An 18,543-nucleotide genomic window follows, 5' to 3' on the forward strand; every position below is an offset into this window, starting at 1 on the left:
TTTTTTTTTTTTTTTTTTTTTTTTTTTTTTTTTTTTTTTTTTTTTTTTTTTTTTTTTATCAAAAGCAATGACAATAGTAAGCCAAATGTGTACCGATGATGAGCGAAATTCAGATGAGTCAATTGTTGCAAAGGTACTGCTAAGTTTAACTTTAAAGTTTGATTACCTGAGGGTTGTTATAGAAGAAGCTAACGATCTATTAGTACTCTTTCATAATGAACTAATGGGCTCTCTTCAAACTCATGAGTCAAGAATGAATAAATCATAGAAAAAGAATGATGAAAAAAACATTTTAACTAAAGGAGACAACCACCAACCCATGGAAAAATGTTCGTTGGCAAATAGCGATCATGGAATAGGAGAATTTCGTGGCAATCATGGTCGTGGTAACAAGGGTAGTAGGAGAAATGATGGATAAAGGCAGTTCAATGAGAAAAGTAACACCATTTAAGGTTACCATTGCGAAGGACATGAGCATATAAACTTTAATTGTTGTTGTAAAGATCAACAAACGAATTTTGCCGCAAAAAATGAAGAAGAAGAAGAAAGACTTTTTATGGCTTGTATTGATACTAACCTAAAGGGTTTGTTGATAGCGGATACTCGAATCATATGACAGACACTACTCCAAGAACTTGATGAGACACAAAGAGTTAAGGTGCAACTTGCAAGAAGAGAGAGATGTAAGTTGAAGGGAAAGGCAATGAAAGTTGAAACTAGTCGTGACATAGTAAAATTATTGGATAGTGTTCAATTTGTGTCATATTTAAGATAATATCTATTAAGTGTTGAACAATTGATGATGGAAGGACATTTTTTTCTATTTGATGACAACATATGTATAATTACAAATAAGAAATGAGGCCTGCAAGTTTCAGTTCTCATGAATTCAAATAAGATGTTTCCATTGGATGTTTTTAACGTGGGAGATTTTACTCTTACTATTAGAGCAAAAGATGACTTGACGTATGATATTTGAGATATAGGCATCTTCATATGAAGGACCTGAAATTAATCAATGATAAAAGTATGATTTTCGGGTTACTACATATTAATACAATTAGTTTATGTGATAGATGTAATTATGCCAAGCAACCTGGGAAGTCTTTTGTTGTTGGATAAACTAAAAGAATTTCAAATTGTTTACTACTTATTCATGTTTACTTATGTGGGCCATTGCAAACTAAATTCTTGGGTGGGATTGTTTATTTTTTACTATTTACCGATGACTTTAGTCACATGAGTGGACTTTGCAATTCTTGGGTGGGATTGTTTATTTTTTACTATTTACCGATGACTTTAGTCACATGAGTGGACTTTACTTCCTAACACAAGTCAGACGCTTTTAAGAAGTTCTAGAATTTTAAAGCTATTGTAGAGAATTGAAGTGGCTGCCACGTTAAAGTTTTTTTTTTTTTTTTTTTTTTTATAGATAGAGGTGACGAGTTTATGTATAAAGAATTCAATCTATTTTGTGAAGAATAGGGCATCTAAAGGGAGAGAACAACTCTTTACCCTCTGGAACAAAATTGAATCGGTGAATGAAAATTCGAACGGTTGTGGAGATGACAAAAAGTATGTTACGAGTAAGGGGACTTTCGAACCAATTTTGGGCAAAAGCTATAGTAATATCCATCTATCTATTAAATCTTTCACCAATAAAGCCTGTAATGAATCGATCTCCTTATGAAGTATGACATGGAAGGAAACCATCTGCAAGTCATTTACGAGTCTTTGGCTATGTTGTTTATGCATTGATAAATTCTCAACTTCAGTATCACCAAACAACTCTTTTCTTGAATCATCTTCAGATGAGACACCGCCAAGACAGTATACGCATCATGTCAATTATCTCTTATGAGAGACGGTTGATTTACCAAATGGAAAAGATGCAATTAACTTGAAATGAGTGTTCAAAACAAAATTTGCAGCAAATAGAAACATACAAAGCATAAAGCTCGTGTTGTGGTGAAATGGTACACACAACAAAGTGTGGATTTTGAAGAAACCTTCTCTTCAATAGCTCACTTGGAAACTGTAAGAACTATTCTAGCATTAGCAGCCAAATTGCTATGACTCAGTTTTGTTTTTGATATTTAGTTTTAAATGATGGGTTACCATAGGTATCCTGTTTCACCCTTTATTATAGGCAAATATCTTCTATGATATATTTAGCTTTCCATTATGGTTTAAGTATATGTTTGCCTTTTGATTATAGACAAACATCTTGTACCCATTTATTACTCTCTTCATTTTCTTTATAATTTATTCTATTCCGTAAATGATTACAAATAAAGAACTTTCACCACGATTTAGGTGCGGTTGTTTTAGCAAATATTTTCATGGTATTAGATGCCCTCAATTTAGTAACCCTGATTCTTTCTTCTCCATGGCTTCTGAATCCTCTTCCCATCTTCTTCCTTTCAACGCTAATTCATATGATCACCATCAAACTTTCTCCATCCAATTTTCTTGTTTGAAAAAGCCAACTTCTCCCTCTTCTTGGTAGTTAAGAGATGCTGGGCTATATTTATAGAACTCTAGTTTCACCACTTTGCTTTGAACCAGAAACCTCCTCAACACTCAACACCAAATATTTGGCATGTAAAGAAGCCGATCAACGTCTTCTCTATCTCCTGCTCTCCTCTCTCACCAAGGAATTTATTGTTGTCGTCGTTGGTCTCTCCACTACACGTGACGTTTGACTTGCATTGGATACTACATTCTGCCATCATTTGAAAGCCCGTGAACTGAGACTCAAGGATGACTTGCAGCTGATGAAACGCGAGACCAAATTTGTTGTTGAGTCTGCCCGTACCTTTAAAACAATATATGACCAACTTCATGCTTTGGTAGACTAGTTGAGGATATTGATAAAGTGCATTGGTTCCTTCGTGGACTCGACACAGATTTTAAAAAAATTTCTATTGCTCAAATGGCTCTTACCCCTCTCCCTTGTTTTGCAGATTTAGTTTTTAAAGCTAAAAGTTTTGAGTTGTTCTAGTGCAACCTCAAGTCTTTTGACTCCATTCCTACGACATTACAGTCACTAGTCGTGGTCGCACCCATGGGAAGTCACCTACTTCCTTTAACAACCAACGAGGTCGTTCTCATTCCCACAACAACAACTCTTCCAACTCAGCACGAACCCACTCGGGTCAAGGTCGTCGACCACCTTGCAACCAAATATGCCGCACTGAGGGTCATTATGTTGACTGCTGCAACCAACTGTATGTTCAGACTGATTCTGGTTATGCCCACCTTGTTGAAGCCTTCAACACATCATGTTTTATTGTTGGACCCGAGACTACTAATTGGTTTTTGGACGCTGGTGCTTCGGCCCATATAACTGTCAATCCAACTATTTTGGATCAGTCGAAAAATTACACGGGTAAAGACTTTGTGATCGTAGGAAACAGTGCATCTCTACCAATTACCCACACTGATACGCTTTCTCGTGTTCCAAATATTCAATTATTGATGTCTTGGTTGTTCATCATCTCACTAAAAATCTTCTTTCAATTAGTAAATTAACATCTTATTTTTCTCTCTCCATGGCCTAATAATCTTCTTACTGTCCAGAATCGTCAAATAGGAAAGGGGGTGGGGCGACCAATAAAAGAGATGGAGGGCTATATATGCTGGAGCGCGGTAACTCTGCCTTTATTGTTGAGCATGCCTTAACAAAGATTTATAAGAAGAGGTATATGTAGCACAACCAAAGAAATTCACAAGAAAAAGCAAAGAAACAAAGGTATATAGGCCGAGAAAGTTATTATAGGATTAAAACAGTTCCCTTGGTATAATAAGACTGATGGGTATTTTAAAAAAAAAAATAATACATAAGAAGTCAGACCGATTCTCTTTTGTATGTGAGGAAGGAAGATATAATTGATATCATCATTATCTATCTGCCCTTTAGGTTGATATTGCCATTTATACTAGGTCCTCAACTTTATTGTGAATAAACTTAAGTCTCAAATCATAGTGAATTTGAGAGGTGAGATATGATTTTATTGCACTATTTTCTTAATCTTGGAGTATATCAAGTTGAAATTAAGATTTTTATTCTACAAAGAAAATATGCTAAAAATATTGAGCAAGTTTAGTGTGCTTAATTTCAGTCTGCAGCCACCCATGAAAATTAATGAAAAATAACAACATGAAGATAAAGTAGAAATGACATCCACTTGATAATAGTTTGTGTTATTTTTAGGTTTATGCAACCACCTTCAAAATTTCTTTATGGAGAGACAAAATGGGTCTTCAGTTATGATGCTAGAATTAAGAAATATGGGTTCATGAATCAAGATTGAGGGGTATTTTCAAGAAAAAGAATACATGAAAAGTCAGAATGAGACTAGTTTGTACGTGAAGAAGGAAAGTATAAGTGATATTATCATTATTTGCCTTCATGTTGATGATATCATTTATAGTAGCTCTTCTAACTCTATTGTGGATAAATTTAAGTCTCAAACGATAGTGAATTTGAGATGTCAGATAGGAGTGTATGACACTATTTTCTTGGTCTTGATGCATATCAAGTTCAAGATGAGATTTTTATTTTGCAAGGAAAATATGTTAAGAATATTGAGTAAATTTATTGTACAACAACACCATGAATATTAATGAAAAATTACAACATGAAGATGAAGTAGAAACGACCGATGCTAGAAGATTCAAAAGCTTTTGGACAGATTGATCTACTTTACTTAATGCGCACACGACTCAATAATGTATTTCCTGATGGTGTTATTTCTAAGTTTATGCAACACTTCAAAGGTTCATAATTGAATAACAAATGGGTCTTGAGTTATGTTGCTAAAACTCTGGAGTATGAAATTTGATACTCTAAATCTTAAAATATCAAATTATATGGATTCACGGATAGCAATTGAGCCGGATCGTTAGATGATAGACTAAACATTTTAGCAAATGTTTTCACTTTAGGATCATGGATGATTACTTAGAGCTCAAAGAAGCAAGAAACAATGACATTGTCAATTTTAGAAGCAGACTATGTTGCAACAACTCCAACTGCATGTTAAGCTATTTGATTAAGAAAAATGTCAACTAATTTTTGACAAGAGCAAAAAGGAGCCACAAAGATATTTTGTAAAAAAAAAAAAAAAAAAAACCAACATTTGACAATAGAACAAAGCATTGAACTTTGACATTATAGTTATGATCTTATTTGTAAAAGAAAAAATTATCTGGAAGGATTGTAACACAAATGAACGGCTAGCATAAGTACTTATTAAGGCTTTATCAAACGAAAAATTATGCTACCTCAAAGTATTACATGAAACTGTGTTAAGATGTGATTCAAAAATTGTGATTCAAAAATTTGAAAGTGGATAGAATTTTGAGAAAGTGGCTAGTAGTTTCCAAAATTTATGAATTTGTTTTTGGTAATTACTTAGTAACTTGGGTGAGTAAAAAAATAACCAAACCTTTGATCTCATTTTGGCTTTTATTGTCTCTTTCTCTAACATTTTGGGCTTTATATTATGGATAAAAATGGATTAATTAGCTATAAGATAATATTGATTTTTATTTGAGTAGCTTAATTCCATTGGAAAACTATCAACTAAAAATTAGTTGAAAGGGCGGGAAGAAGTATAAGGGGTGATTTTTTTGGTAATGGTTAGACCAGTTTCCTCTTCCATACCCACATCTTCTTCCATTGGGAGTTTCCAATCAAAGCACAACAAGAGGTTAGCCAGTGCCAACTCCACCATAAGGGTACCCATGTTCATTCTAGGACATATTCTTCGGCCGCTTCCAAACGGTATTAATTCGAAGTTCTGTCCTTTGTAATCAATATTGCTTCCTATAAACCTCTCTGGAAAGAACTCTTCTGGGTCAGTCCAAGGTTGTGGGTCTCGTCCAATGGCCCACCCATTGATGTGAAGATGAGCCTTGGAGTCGATATCGTAACCGTTGAGCTTAAAAGGGGAGATGGTTTCTCTTGGAAGTAGAAGTGAGGCTGGTGGATGCAATCTCAGAAACTCTTTCACTACCATTTTTAGATACTCAAGCTTTTCCAAATCTATCTCTTTCACTTAATCTTCTTATGCAACTTCTAATCTCGTCTTGGAGCTTCTTCATCACGTTTGGGTTCCTAACCAACTCTGCCATGGCCCAAACAATGGTGCTTCTACTCCAGCTAGAAAAATATCCTAGAAAACCATACATTCACGGAAGAAGAAAATAAAACATAATGATAAAGAAGTAACTCCATGGTTATATCATTATTGGTTTATGGGTCAACTGTATTTTCAAAAAAAGTTTAGGTAGAGATGTCCATAGGATGAGACCTTCTTCATCTCTATTCCTACTTCATATTTCAATCTTTGTCTAGACCAAATTCTTCATTTATTTTAGTTGAGATTAGATGTCTCAATTTTAAAAATAGATAATTTTTATTTTTTGATATAAGATCTATTAAAAAGATAAAACATTTTAATAATCGAATGATATATAAAGTGGGCAGTAATGGAGACGGAGATAATCGGTGCCCTTAGCCTTGTATAAACAAAATACCCAATGAACAGTCTCTTTTTAGGTTACCATGATGAGTGATTTAACGCAATCTTGGGTGACTTTTAGCACATCAGATTCAGAGCTTTCCCTCTCCATTTTCAACAAAACATCAACAATGTTTTCTTCCTTCTTAGAACTCTCCTTGAACTTGATGCGATTGTCGACTACATGTTGAAAAAATGCATCCATCTCACCAAAGCTATTCTCCAGCCTCCCATGAACACCATTCAACCGATCAATAATCCAACCGAAAGTAGGAAAGAAGTTGGTCATCGAGAAGCTTCCGATTGCTGCAACTACTCTCCGCATAAGATGTTGAAAGTGTTTTCATTAGTAGGCATCATTGTATCAACGTTAAGCATTTCCAAGCTCTATTTTGCGAGATATAAAGAGTAGAATGTGGAAGGAGTAATATTTGCGTGTAGGGTGATTGAGCTATTTTGGGCCACAGAGACTGCAATAATTGTTCTTTCACAACATCATATAGATTTGTGTTGAGAGGGATGGCTATAAAGTTGGTATACACATTTCATAGCATTTTCAGAATTGGTTCATTATAATGCAAATAGTCTCTCACTATTATTGAGTGGAAGAGACTAGAAGTGATGATATGTGAATTATATTGAAAGGATTGGAATATCTGGACCTCATGTATCCATCTACTTAAGTAGGTTAGACATCAAAATGACTAATAATATCTTTTTAAAAATCATAGAAAAAGCTAAATGAACTTTTTAGAAATGGCCAATAAGGCTCCTTAAAAAATGACAAAAATGGAGTTGGAGAAAAACTTTTAGACCAACTTTAACTTTCCCGGACTATGAAGTTGACAATATTTAGATGTAATTCAATTTTTTCCAATCACATGTTTTCAATGATTTCTTTTGTATTATTGTTATTATTATTATTATTTTGGTGTCACGATCTCGTATTTAGAATTTATAGTTTTAGAACGTTTTTGGATTTTAGGTTTAGAATAATCTTTGAGCAATATACTAGAAAAATTTTGAATGAGCAAGTTTCTTTTTTAAAATGGTCCATCATCACATGGCTATAGGTTTTATTAATCCTCGTTTTAGTCTTAGTACAATCTCTAGTGAACAAAGTAAGAGATTAAGTGAGAAATAATTTTTTTTAACATCCCAATGATACTAGTTTGAGAAACAAAAAAGGTCACAAATGTACCCCTACCAAACCGTCCCAAAAATAATTTGAGAGTAAAGCCATTTCAATGTGCTTTTTTACTGAGCACGCTTGTCGATTTCATCAAATTTAATCATTCTTCACTAAACTATCGAAAAATATTGGCTCTAACTCAATGTTTTCATCTAGTGCTTTAAATGGCCCGAATAAGGATTTTTGCATTCAAATTTAGGTTGTAAGGTCTCGTATGCTCTCTACAAGTTTTTTTTTTTTTTTTTTTTTTTTTTGTNAAAATGAGAAAGAAGTTTTTCTAATGACTCAGTTGCACTTGTTTAAGAAACGAAAAAAGTCGCTATGGTACGCCTATGGAAAATGGCCTACGAGTGAAACCACTTTGGAGTGTCCTAATACTGAATGCATGTGTTAATTTCATCAAACTTGAGTAATCCTCATAAAATTATGGAAAAATATTCATTGTAACACATGTTTTTAACCTAATGCTGCAAATTCCTGGAGTAGGGTTTTCACGTTGGAGTTTGAGTTATAACGTCAAGTGCACATGACTCCAAGTTTTTTGAGTTCTAATTTTAGTCTTAGTACAATCACTAGTAAATACAATAAGAGATCAAAATGAGAAGAAATCTTTCCAAGTATTCCAATGACACTTGTTTGAGAAACAAAAAAAAAGTCACCAATGATACCTCTATGAAAAATGGACTAAAAAAAAGTCTTACTAAATGTGCTTCTTAAAGATGTATATCATATTTTAATCATAATAAATTCGATCTTCCCTTCTTCGAGACTTGACCACGTAATTTTATTAAGAAAAAGAAGGGGTGTATAAGTAAGAAATAATATCTCTATTGGTATAAGACTCTTTTTGGTGAAACAAAAGACAAAACAATGAGAGCTTATGTTCAAAGTGGACAATATCATATTATTATAGAAATTTATTGTTGTATCTCTAGCCTCAGTCATACTTTTATCTTAACTCAACCATGTCAATTGAATTCTTAAACATTGAATAAAAAACATTGTGAATCTCGAAAATGTAATTATAGTAAAGATCCATGGTGAAGCCTAAATTCCTTATATTTACCCTATTGATGACTGTGACCAAATTTCTTCTACCATCCATCGTATCTTGGGGTGCGTGCACATCACAAAAGTTACGTATTTTCATTGCTACTCATTAGATTTAATATTGTTGATAAAAATTTATCCATTATTTCAATATGAAATGCATGTTATTATCTATTAATAATGCAGGTAATGGGTTGCATCACTTGATGTTATTGTATTATTTTTCCACTAGATATCTATTGGAGAAACTTGGATTCAATATGAAAGATACAATTTACGAAAGGAAAAAAAAAACACATCTCTATGCTAGTTTGCTTAGTTCGACATTGTGAAGGGCAAATGGTTCGAATCTTTTGATCTCTTAGTCAGTTGAGTTACACACATGTTAATTACGTGTTAATTACGTCGTTGTAGCGTGGCCGTCAAACCCAACAACTCCAATTATAGCCTCAAGATCCTTCTGATCCACACACATACTATGTCACAACTCCATTGTTTGAGACTTCAAAGGTCTGCCAGTGGCCAAAAAAAAAAAAAAGTGTGAAAACAAACAAAAATAAAATAAAAGGAAAGATAAAAATTCATTTAAATTAAAATAAAAGAAAAGGAGGTTTGTTGTTTCAAATATTATAAAGAGATACAAATATAAAACGAAATAAATAAAAAAAAAACTTAAAAACGATTGAAAACGGATTGACGCTTCGGAACGACCCCTTCTGTGACTGCACAACTCTCAAATGCTCCTCCACCTCCCAGGTCCATAGTAGTGTTAAATACCTGAGGGGTGCGACGCCTCCTTTATCCCATGCAGCTAATGGGCTGTACAAAGTGGGTCTCTCGTTTTCCATGCGAAACAACTAGAAGCAGTGGGTTCTGATCAGGAGCCCTTGGTCCCCACGAAGCTATAGACACCGTTCACACAACTAGCAGCCTAAGGATGTTCCTGATGTGGTTTGTATGTTGTGGTGGTCTATTAGATTCCTAAGGGAAAGATTAGGTCCATACTTAGTGACTAGTGACTCTAACCACAAGTGGCAAGACTTAACATAATACTAGATCATGGAAATTGATTGAGTGTGCAAACAACCATTATCTAACATCATCATACATAATTCATGAAAAATAAATATACATGCTCAACGGGACAATAATATCCATCAAGCTCCGGGAGTGCAAAGTTCACAAATTTCCATCCTCCTATCAGCATGAATTCAACACATACATGTATAGCGGAAACTTAAAACATAATTGCAACACTCAGATAATTCTCATAATACTTCATATAGTACATCCATACTCATAATAATCAAATTACCTAAATTCATTCNCTGTGACTGCACAACTCTCAAATGCTCCTCCACCTCCTAGGTCCATGTAGTGTTAAATACCTGAGGGGTGCGACGCCTCCTTTATCCCATGCAGCTAATGGGCTGTACAAAGTGAGTCTCTCGTTTTCCATGCTAAACAACTAGAAGCAGTGGGTTCTGATCAGGAGCCCTTGGTCCCCACGAAGCTATAGACACCGTTCACACAACTAGCAGCCTAAGGATGTTCCTGATGTGGTTTGTATGTTGTGGTGGTCTATTAGATTCCTAAGGGAAAGATTAGGTCCATACTTAGTGACTAGTGACTCTAACCACAAGTGGCAAGACTTAACATAATACTAGATCATGGAAATTGATTGAGTGTGCAAACAACCATTATCTAACATCATCATACATAATTCATGAAAAATAAATATACATGCTCAACGGGACAATAATATCCATCAAGCTCCGGGAGTGCAAAGTTCACAAATTTCCATCCTCCTATCAGCATGAATTCAACACATACATGTATAGCGGAAACTTAAAACATAATTGCAACACTCAGATAATTCTCATAATACTTCATATAGTACATCCATACTCATAATAATCAAATTACCTAAATTCATTCATGGAAAGCTACCCCTAAGGTAAATACAGTAACATGCATGCATTCCAAGCAAATCGTACAAGTATTTCTTCCTAAATTTCATGTGGCGACCTACATGGTTGACGCGTGCCCTTTCGTTTAACGATCCTACGCAGTGTCTTAATTGAGAAAAATAAGTCCTAATTCACATAAAAAATATGGTTAGAATTGGAATCAGGATGAAAATCAGTCAAACAGAAGTCAAACGAGTAAAAATGAAGCTTACACGCGCCTTGAGAAGCCCCACTCAGGGCTGTCATGCGCGAGTGCCACGCGCGGAAGAAAGCCATACTCGTGGGTCGCTGGACCGGGCTCTGGGTCAGTTCGGGTTAAGCAGCTCTGGTTGGACTACAGGTCACTCGAGTAGATTGGGTTGCGGGTCGAAGATGGGTTGTGGGTTGGATCGAGTGTAGAGGTCGTGTGTCGCAGATCGGGTGGAGCTGCGTCGCTCCATGAGGCGTTCAATGCATGGCTCCACCAGGCACCTGACACATATTCTCCGCCTGGTGGTACGCGCGGTTCCACTCGATGGTCGACATGTGACTCGCTGGAGTCGTTTCTCTCTCCTCCTACATATTTCTTTCTATTTTCTATTTTTCATATCTTTAGATTTTGAATCCGATTCAAATTGGTTTCTTCACTTTTAGATCATAGTTCTATCTACATCTTACTATTTTTCTTGAAATTTATTTATACGCCGGAAGAAGGTCCATTAACATCCTTACCGATTCTTGGAAGGACTCGTATTTTCGCCTTCGAACAAGAATTTTGGCTAAGTTTCTTCATGGATCCTCCTAGAGGATTCACTCTAGATGAACATATCACGATTTCAAACCTTGACTCACACTAAAAAGTTCCAGATTTGAAAAAAATGCTAAAGATCTTACCTCACAGATCTTCTCTCGATTTCTTAATGGAAAAAGAACTTCAGCCACACGACACCTCCCATTCGTCCGTGGTTTTCTGATGAGGTATCAGACGAATTCTTATTTCTTCTCTCAACTTTTCTCTCTCTCTTTTTCTTACCTTTTCTTCCTTTGTTGACTTTGATCCCCGTTTTTTTCTTCTCTTCGGGTGCTACATATTATGAGCCAACTACTCCATGGTAGGTGGCATAGCAATCTGCCATTGGTAAGGTACCACGTTTGAAGAAAAATCACCAAAACCAATATCCTCAGCCACCGTCTCAGTCACCACCACAATCAGGTCACTGTAACCACAGCGGTGCCAACCTTCAGACCCACTTGGCACTTGGGAAAGCACCATGTTTGAAGAAACAACAACGTCAAGTTCCATTTGCAGAGGTCGGACATAAAATCATCGGACCAAAGTGTGCATCAGTCACGTACTAGAGTGTAAATTCAAGAGTTGTCTAATTGAACAGAGTCCAGTTAAACACAACTCTTTATGAGAAATACTTACACTCTTTATTAACCGAGGAAAGATTATAAGACACTTTGTAGAAGACTACTACACTTTTCTCTGTTTAGGATTTGTTGGGATGATAACCTTGGTGGTAGGGTGAGGGAGTATTTATAACATAGACTAATAATTTATTCTTAAAATATCTAACCATTTATTCCTAAAATACCTAAATTCTTCTCTTAAAATATTTGGGATCTTTTACCTAAATCATTTTCCTAAAATACATGCCACTAAACTTTGGGCTATTAAGGATATTTTAATACTCTCCCTCAACACTAGTTCACATTTGCCGCATCATGTTGAGCTGACAGCAAAGCCCTTATATTTGTTATTATTCAGTCCTCTTGTAAACAAGTTTGCCACTTTGTCATTTGTATTCTTCCTTCAATCTCTCTAATAAAATGATAATGCATCTCCACATACTTTGTTCTACCTTGAAACATCAAATTTTCTACGAGAAGAACCGCAAATTCATTGTCGCAATGAGATGATATTTGATAGTCAATTTTCTGGTGCAAATCCTCCGTTAAGAGTTTCAACCATGTACTTTCTTGAGCTGCTCTAGTCGTCGCTCTGTACTCTGCTTCTGTAGTTGACAATGAGACTGTTGATTGCCTTTTTCTATACCAAGAAATTATTCTGGAACCGATCTTGAATACATACTCGATGCTTGATCTTTAGGTATCGTGATATCATGCATAGTCAGCATCACGGTATCTAGCTAGCTTGTAGTTTTCGCTTCTTTTGTACAAAAGATCATAATCAATTATACTTTTGAAACATCGCAAGATTTGTCGAGCCGCATCTAAATGAAGTTTCTTTGGACTTTGCATGTACTGTCTAATGACTCCGATTACATTTTCAAATCTATTTGGTTGGTTCATGTAGATCTCCTTGTCTAACTCTCCATGTAAGAAAGCATTCTTCATATCCATCTGCCATAATTTTCAATCTTTACTTACTACAAGTGTTGGAGGAACCTATACGATTGTGATCTTTGCCACTAGACTAAACATTTCGTCATAGTTTATTTCATATTGTTGAGAGAACCCTGGAGCTACAGTTTGAGCCTTGAATCTATTAATTGATCCATCCGAGAGACACATTATTTCGTAAGTCTTGCAAGAGATGGGTTTGATATCTCCTAGCCTTGACACAAGTTCATGTTGGGATGGGTTTGATAAACACAATATGTTTATCTTAGCTTGTATACCTTTGTTTATTTGTCTTTCTTTATGAATCCATCCGGTTGTGCTACATAGACCTCTTCTTGTAAATCTTCATTAAATTGATAAGCAGGCTACCACAATGGACTACATCTCCCATATAAATCTCCATAGAACTTTGTTCCAATTTTTCTCAATGGATTGCATCTCTTCTACCATGGCTTTCTTCCACTCTTCTTTTTCAACTACTTCTTCATAACTCATAGGGTCTGAAATAGTAATACCAAATTGACATGGTGCATATATGTTAGCTGAAGATTTATACTTCTTTGGAGGTGTCTCATCTGAAAATTCTTCAAGAGGAGAGTTGCTAAAGTGGTGCTGAAGATGATGATTTGACAAATTTTGTGTTGTAGTGGAGGCACTAAGGTATGTACTGGAGTTGACCCTTGTCTCTTCATCTGTTGAAACTTCAACTGTAATCTCTTTTGTATTTCAAAGTTGCAACTTAATTCTTTGCATCTTATCAAGCTCTTGGAATAAAGATTTGATGTCCGTCATATGGTTCGACCATCCACTATCAACAAACCATAAGTCACCTTCTTTTGAATTAATATCAATACACGTCATAAAAAACTTTTATTCTTCTTCATTTCTGCTGCAAAATTCATTTGTTGATCTTTATACCAACAATCAACTTCTGTGTGCCCATTCCTTCTGCAATGGCAGCCACCACATGGTCAAACTTTGGAATTAAACTTCTCAACACATTTGCAAGAATTGTTTCTCTGAAATTTTCTCTCCATAGGTACGCATCTGACTGACTATTGTCATTGCTCTTGACAAAAAGTCAGCAATTGATTCACCCTTCGTCATGAACAGAGTTTCAAAATCACGTCTTAAATATTGCAATTTCATTGTTATGACCTTTGAATATTCCTGAAACTTCTTCTCCAGAATTGACCATGCTTACTTTGATGTGGTTGCTGATGCAATTGGTGAAAAAATAGTCTCATGAATTGCTTGCTGAATAATGAACAANTAGACCTCTTCTTGTAAATCTTCATTAAATTGATAAGCAGGCTACCACAATGGACTACATCTCCCATATAAATCTCCATAGAACTTTGTTCCAATTTTTCTCAATGGATTGCATCTCTTCTACCATGGCTTTCTTCCACTCTTCTTTTTCAACTACTTCTTCATAACTCATAGGGTCTGAAATAGTAATACCAAATTGACATGGTGCATATATGTTAGCTGAAGATTTATACTTCTTTGGAGGTGTCTCATCTGAAAATTCTTCAAGAGGAGAGTTGCTAAAGTGGTGCTGAAGATGATGATTTGACAAATTTTGTGTTGTAGTGGAGGCACTAAGGTATGTACTGGAGTTGACCCTTGTCTCTTCATCTGTTGAAACTTCAACTGTAATCTCTTTTGTATTTCAAAGTTGCAACTTAATTCTTTGCATCTTATCAAGCTCTTGGAATAAAGATTTGATGTCCGTCATATGGTTCGACCATCCACTATCAACAAACCATAAGTCACCTTCTTTTGAATTAATATCAATACACGTCATAAAAAACTTTTATTCTTCTTCATTTCTGCTGCAAAATTCATTTGTTGATCTTTATACCAACAATCAACTTCTGTGTGCCCATTCCTTCTGCAATGGCAGCCACCACATGGTCAAACTTTGGAATTAAACTTCTCAACACATTTGCAAGAATTGTTTCTCTGAAATTTTCTCTCCATAGGTACGCATCTGACTGACTATTGTCATTGCTCTTGACAAAAAGTCAGCAATTGATTCACCCTTCGTCATGAACAGAGTTTCAAAATCACGTCTTAAATATTGCAATTTCATTGTTATGACCTTTGAATATTCCTGAAACTTCTTCTCCAGAATTGACCATGCTTACTTTGATGTGGTTGCTGATGCAATTGGTGAAAAAATAGTCTCATGAATTGCTTGCTGAATAATGAACAAAGCGTTTGGTTTCTCTTAATCTCTCCTTTTCTTCTATTGTGGGTTCTANACTACTTCTTCATAACTCATAGGGTCTGAAATAGTAATACCAAATTGACATGGTGCATATATGTTAGCTGAAGATTTATACTTCTTTGGAGGTGTCTCATCTGAAAATTCTTCAAGAGGAGAGTTGCTTAAGTGGTGCTGAAGATGATGATTTGACAAATTTTGTGTTGTAGTGGAGGCACTAAGGTATGTACTGGAGTTGACCCTTGTCTCTTCATCTGTTGAAACTTCAACTGTAATCTCTTTTGTATTTCAAAGTTGCAACTTAATTCTTTGCATCTTATCAAGCTCTTGGAATAAAGATTTGATGTCCGTCATATGGTTCGACCATCCACTATCAACAAACCATAAGTCACCTTCTTTTGAATTAATATCAATACACGTCATAAAAAACTTTTATTCTTCTTCATTTCTGCTGCAAAATTCATTTGTTGATCTTTATACCAACAATCAACTTCTGTGTGCCCATTCCTTCTGCAATGGCAGCCACCACATGGTCAAACTTTGGAATTAAACTTCTCAACACATTTGCAAGAATTGTTTCTCTGAAATTTTCTCTCCATAGGTACGCATCTGACTGACTATTGTCATTGCTCTTGACAAAAAGTCAGCAATTGATTCACCCTTCGTCATGAACAGAGTTTCAAAATCACGTCTTAAATATTGCAATTTCATTGTTATGACCTTTGAATATTCCTGAAACTTCTTCTCCAGAATTGACCATGCTTACTTTGATGTGGTTGCTGATGCAATTGGTGAAAAAATAGTCTCATGAATTGCTTGCTGAATAATGAACAAAGCGTTTGGTTTCTCTTAATCTCTCCTTTTCTTCTATTGTGGGTTCTAATACATCAACGAACCCGTGCTCCACCAAGTCCCATAGCTCTTGCGATCTGAGCAATGTCTTCATCTTGATGCTCCACCACTCATATTTCTCACCATTAAAAATTGGTAATAGCGGTGTAAAGGAAAAAAAAAACAGCTACTGCCATTAAAAAAATAATCACTCACTCTCGTGTTGATAGGAACTTGGCTCCGATACCAAATTTGTTGGAAAAAGAATATTGAAAGAGATACGAAAAGATAAAATAGATAAATGCTGTAATGCTTTATTATTGTTTCCTCCCTCAATGCTTACCCAATTCCAATATTTACAGGCTTATACACTAACCAAAAATAGTAAATTATGAAAATCCGAGATAAATTGAAATCTACTCACAATCTCGTTAAATGTTGGTACTTTGAATCCTTTGAATCATATCTCAACTACTCTAAATCATATCTCAATTTTGAATACTTTGAATCATATCAACAGTTCTCAAGTTCGATTTTGTTCCAAGGCTATAATTTATTCCTCCATTGCCCGTTGTATTGGCATACTTTGAATTTGAATTTTGAATTCTTTTTTACCGTCTAAGTTATTTAGGTGCTATTTCCTTTTCACCGAGTTCACTTCATTGGAGTCACGTCTTGCTCACCAACATTATTGTCTCTTGGATATTTAAACACATCAACGATTAACCAAATGTGTACATTTTTCTCCCCTATCTTTTGTGGAAGAATTTCTTCAATGTTGCTAAAGTCTAGTAATACTTCCTTTTCTAAGGGCCACACTGCTTCGATTGCGCTACTCTAATTGTTAATCATGTGCTTTGAGTATTCTAAATCAATGATCTAGTCATTCTCATAATCGATATGCTTTCCCATCATCGTCAAAAGTGCTAACTCATCTTCTTCTATGACACATAATATCTTTGCATCCCATTCATCCTCCATCTACTTTTTGGAGGTTGTCACATTGCTTTTGACAGACTTTTTCTTGGACAAATAATCCTTGCACATGCGGCCCTTTTTTCCCGCAATTGTAGCAAATACCTTCAAACCTCCCTTGAGAACTCATGTTGTTGTTCTTATGAGCTCTCCAAGGTTGTGTAGTTCCTTGGTGACATATTTCTTTGTCACAATTTTCGTATCCACATGGCTTTTTGTTACTCTGACTTTTACTTGTTTAGAGCGCTTCTTCTTCATTCTTCGATGTAATGTCTCCCATTTGCTTAGTCATGGCTTCTTGACTTGCTAGCAAATTTTCAAACTCTATAAGTAATGGTTGAGCATGTCATCCTTGTATAGCAATAACGAAGCTTCTATATTCTTGTTGCAATTCGTGGATAATGATCCTCTTCGTTCGAGCTTCTCCAATGACGAACTTCGGTCTAGTTCAATAATCTCCCAACAGATCGACTTGACTCTATGGAAGCATTGGGCAATGCTCATGTCACATTGTGAGATTGTCGTTCTCAAGAAGTTGTAGCCTCATATCGTTCTCCTCTGAGAGCAACATCACGAATGTGATCCATGCTTCTTTCGATGTCTTGTCTTCCCAAATGTGCTCTATCATCTTTTCTCTGATTGTCGTCTTCAAGGTAAACATTTACTTTGCCTGCTTTGATTCTCCATTTGCTCAAGGCACCATTAGAATCCTCTTCTAGCGGTGTAGTTTCACTCTTGCCAATGTCCTTCTAAAAGTTTTGTCCTTGTAAATAGGACATCATGCATGTTGCCCACGTGTTGTTGTTGTTGAGTTTCTTGATTTCTCCGATGATTTTGCAAATCACCAATCGTGTTGGGTATACCTCAGAAATACTAAATAAGCTATTTTGACACAAAACTTGCAGAGTCACAACTACTCACGACAAAGAAACTCACTCACTAATAATCTCAAGAATAGGTTTGCAAGACGAGGTTTATGTAGCACAACCAGAGAAATTCATAAGAAAAAAAAGCAAAGAAACAAAGGTATACAAGTTGAGAAAGCCAATGTACAGATTCAAGCAGCTCCCTTAAGTTTGGTAGAGCAAGATTGATGGGTATTTTTAAGAAAAAAAAAATACATGAGAAGTCAGAATGAGACTAGTTGGTGTGTAAAGAAAGAAGGTATAAATGATATTATCATTATCTACCTTTATATTATGATATCATTTATGCTAGCTCTTTTAATTTTAATGAACAACTAGTAGATATACTATCTAGTACTTGGAAGGATTACTTGATATTTCAAATTTAAATAGGGGTGAGTAAAACAATAACAAAGCCTTTGCAACTCTGATTTCATTTTGTCTTTTTATATATATATATATATATATATATATATATATATATATATATATTTTACTTAATTTATGGATA

The 18,543-nt window shown here is 35.2% G+C and overlaps 1 protein-coding gene and 1 pseudogene across 1 annotated transcript in view; both read right to left on the bottom strand.

The window, feature by feature from the left end:
• LOC111810187 (cytochrome P450 71B36-like) overlaps positions 1-460 on the bottom strand; it is an 8,009-nt gene extending 7,549 nt beyond the window's left edge. Inside the window, exon 1 of the mRNA XM_023696798.1 lies at positions 318-460. Coding sequence (XP_023552566.1) covers positions 318-460 — 143 coding nt within the window. The remainder of the gene's footprint in view (positions 1-317) is intronic.
• Positions 461-5,597: 5,137 nt separating this feature from the next.
• On the bottom strand, positions 5,598-12,024 carry LOC111810218 (annotated as a pseudogene).
• Positions 12,025-18,543: the final 6,519 nt, after the last annotated feature.

The sequence above is a fragment of the Cucurbita pepo genome, chromosome LG01, assembly GCF_002806865.2.
Source record: "Cucurbita pepo subsp. pepo cultivar mu-cu-16 chromosome LG01, ASM280686v2, whole genome shotgun sequence".
NCBI classification, from domain to species: domain Eukaryota; kingdom Viridiplantae; phylum Streptophyta; class Magnoliopsida; order Cucurbitales; family Cucurbitaceae; genus Cucurbita; species Cucurbita pepo.